Source organism: Zingiber officinale, chromosome 4B (genome assembly GCF_018446385.1).
Source record: "Zingiber officinale cultivar Zhangliang chromosome 4B, Zo_v1.1, whole genome shotgun sequence".
Lineage (NCBI taxonomy): Eukaryota > Viridiplantae > Streptophyta > Magnoliopsida > Zingiberales > Zingiberaceae > Zingiber > Zingiber officinale.
The window spans coordinates 4,092,097-4,096,052 of NC_055993.1; the positions used below are offsets into that span (position 1 = coordinate 4,092,097).

Consider the following 3,956-nt stretch of genomic DNA (forward strand, 5'->3'; position numbering starts at 1 on the left):
ATTTTTATATTTATTATTATCATATATATTGATCCTGTCTGAGTCGAGGCGATGGACGCTGGGGGTGTGATGCTCACGTTGACTGGATGTAGACTTCGAGCGACTGAGACCTGCAACCATAAAACGTCAATGCCGAGCTAAGGAGGGGTTCCCCGACGTTGGCCCTCCGACGCTCAAGTCAGATCTCCGACGGAAGCAGTAAGGAAGCGAAGAGAAATGAAAGTGGCAGAGTAACGGTAGCTACAATAGAATCGAACATACCTCCGTCGAAGCTTGGGATCCCTTATATAGGGCTCTCGGGAATGCGCGTGCACGCTTCTCGAGACATGCACTCATCTCAAAGATTTTCCTAATAATACATGTCAAGAAAGTGTCCCTGACAACATACCTCAACAACCTGAGTATATCTTGACAAGACAGTGGAAGCTTCCGTCATACGATTCTCTACCTGACCACACCGCCCACTATTCTGTCTGTTGGTGGCACGAGTCCCTAAGAGGATAGCGGTCGATCCTCGTTTTGTCGGTTACTGGCCCGAGCGGGATGACCGCTCGACCAGCCTTCATTAGGCTACCTGTCGCTCTGTCCTTCGGCCGAGCGGTGTATCTGCTCGACCCGCATCCACTGTTCGTGCCGAGCGGGCTGCCCGCTTGTCCTATACTCTGCTGGTACATGGGTTTTTTTAGCGTCGGAAGCTCAGCTCGGTGGCCGAGCTGTGATATTATCAGGTCAGGTCTTCCGCTCGGACAAGTACATTACCTCGAGCGGACGATGGTATGAGAGCGTTGACTGTCTTGATTTTGACCTTCCATGTGGCCATAATCCCCTGCGAGACAGGCACCCCATTTTACCACCAAATCATATATCATGATACTTTTCTATATACTCCCTCGTGATGGCCTTGGGTCGGGTGCGACGGGGGCGCTGGGGGCGAGCGATTTCGCCTTTTTTCCCACATGATACTTTTCTATATAATCTTTTAATCATTTATATAAATAAATTTGTTAGCTTATTCTAATATCAATAAAAAAAATAATTACGTACTTCTGTTTCCTCTTTTGTTAATTACATATTTATCAAACAAGAGATAATCTAAAACAGTAGTTACATACGTCTGTAATCAAATCATACCTATCTGAGGGCAAATCCGGCCAACCTGATTAACAACTCAGTTACACAAAGGAATTGATCACCATGAAAAACAAATACAAATTGATTTTCACTCGTAAATTAATAAATTTCAAATATTAACATTTAAACACTTTAAAACACTAGTCATGAGATGGACGACGAACCGCCGCCGGGGGGATCGGCGGGTTGCTCCGGCGCCGAAGCGGAGGTCGGAGGTTGCACCGCGGCGGAAGAGGACTCGCCAGCGGTGGCCGGAGAGGCGGCGGATCCACGCTTCCGCTTCTTCTTCTTCTTCTTCTTCTTGTTGTCGTAGGGGATGCCGCGGGCGTCGGCTTGGCTGACGCGGACTTCCCGGAGGTAGATGCGGATGGCGGCGTCGGCGAAGGGGTTGGACTCCTTGAGGCCGCCGTTCTCCTCGTAGGCGGCGCGAAGGCGACCGACGAGGGCGTCGAGCGAGCCCCAGGCCTGGCGGAGCGGGCAGAGGCAGGAGGCCGGAGGATCAGACTGCCCGAAGAAGGCGCACCCGGCGGCGTGCACCTTCGTCTTCCCGAACTGGTCGAGGTACTTGAGGAACTCGATGACGTCCGCGCCGCTGCATTGCTCCAGCGTCAGCGGCGGCCGGTGGATCCTCAGGTATTGCAGGAAGGTATTCCAGTCTCGCCGCTTCTGCGACTCGTACTGGCTCAGCGGCCGTCGAGCACTCTGGTCGGCGGCGGGAACAGAGCCGGAGGCGGTTGCGGTAGAAGAAGAAGAAGAAGGGCCCTCTCCGCCGCAGGCGTCTCCAGACTCCATGCACGTTAATTAAGCGATCTAGATCACTACTACTACTGCTAGATATAGCTACTTAATTCACTGTCGAGATCAGCATCAAAGATTGTGGGAGTGTTGTCTATTGATTTGATCAGTTCTATATATGAAAGGGGAATTGGAAAGAAACAAGTGAGCGATTGATTCAAGCGAAGGAGGAGGAGGAGGAGGAAGGTGGATTGAGTTTAGCTGATGATGGAGAGAGATAAAAAAAAGTCTATTTTCAATATTAATAAACAATTGAATTAAAAATGACCTCAATTGGATTAAAATAGAAGAAAATGACCTAAACATACTCTCTTCAAAGTTTCAATGTAAAACAATATTTCTTTACTCATGCATAATCTTGATAAAGTAGAGAAAAATCCTTAATTATAATCATAATTTTACATGCAGTCTCCAATCATAAAAAATTTTATTTCTACTTTCTGTATGCAAAGTATTACTTGTTTCAACTCCTTCATGCAAATATTGTTACCTAAATTACCTCTCAGTTCTTTAGATATAAAAAGTCTAAAAACGAGTATGCAGGAAGTTAAATTCAGCACTTTACACTAGAATCCAGTACTTTATACTAGAATCGAGTATATTTTATATCAAAATTAACCCTTATATTTTTTCGGTACAAATAGTCTAAAAATGAATATAATTCCTATCAAATTCAGCACATTAAACTAGAATTGAGTATATTTTCTATTAAATTGAACACGATTTTTTTCTTATTTAATATAATTCCTCGTAAATTCAGCACCATTTACCATTTTAAAAAAATCTAGTATATTTTTCATCAAATTGAGTATCATTTAAAGAAAATCTAGTATATTTTCCATCCAATTGAGTGAAAAAAGAATCGTACTCAATTTGATAGAAAATATACTAGATTCTAATTTAATGTACTGAATTTAAAAGGAAATATACTGATTTTTAGACTTTTTATACCGAAAAGTATCATGGAAAATTAGGTAAATATATTTGATTAGGGAGTGGAAACAAAGATTTTTATAGATGGGGACTGCGTGTAAAAATAAATTTATTATTAGGGGCTGCATGCAAATTTACCCTAATCTTAAAGTGAATTTAAGTATAATTCTTGTGGCAAAAAGGTGACGCCCTGCATTTGAATGAGAATGAAATACATGTTTTTTTTAAAGAAATTTATTATCATTTCTTATGCTTCATATTTTGATACTTTTTTTTTTCTTCTCAATAATAGATTCATCACGCAAGTCAATAAAAGCACAGTATTAAATCTTAGCATTTATTTTTGAGACATGCTCACCGACGCCCTTAAATATATGGATTCAAGTACATCATCATTCAAATTCATGCTTGCGTTGAGGGTAAAATATTTAAGGGTAAAAGGAATTCTCTGCCCAAGTTCCATCTTTAATGAGCGCACACAACACTCCATGTTCCAAAGGAAACTTTAATGACATCATTGCTCACAGGAAGCATTCATTCTATGTTTTTTTTTATAAATACATAAATAAAAATTATAAGTAATTGTTGATCTGTGGCTAAGTGATCATGCTTTGTAAATGTTGTGGTCAGAGGAAATTTAAGTTGAACACAAGAATCCAATGAATGCCTATCAGTGTTTACAAATAGTTTGTTTGTTTGTTTTTTCGACCGATGTTTATCATCGTCCAACTCGAACACTTTGGTTTGATTTAATCTCCTTTCGACTGGCCCACCAAACAACCTTAGATTCCTTCAATCATTCAGAGGCTCATGCAATCAGAGCTAGCTAGCAAAGTGATTGATTTTCAATGGCCTACTAGGTTTGTTAGCACATCGCGATAGATTGATTGCTGCTGAGAAGCTGAGGAAGTGCGATAAGTAGCAGTTGCATTACTGATGATCATGTCATTTCAGGCACTGAAGGTCAACTTAAATGGTTGCCTCTCTCTTTCAAGTGGATTGGATATCTTTAAATTTTATTTGAATTTAATTTACTCTCTGTTTCTACAAGAGAGCAGAGGTGTGTATATATAGTCTCAATTTGTTTAAGTTCGAGA

General features: G+C 41.3%; 1 protein-coding gene across 1 annotated transcript; it reads right to left on the reverse strand.

Moving 5' to 3' along the window:
* Window positions 1–1,275: 1,275 nt before the first annotated feature.
* Window positions 1,276–1,923, reverse strand: LOC121977261 (protein LIGHT-DEPENDENT SHORT HYPOCOTYLS 5-like). Its single transcript, XM_042529850.1, has one exon. The coding sequence runs from the start codon at window positions 1,921–1,923 to the stop codon at window positions 1,276–1,278; it is 648 nt and encodes a 215-aa protein (XP_042385784.1).
* Between the last annotated feature and the right edge of the window lie 2,033 nt (window positions 1,924–3,956).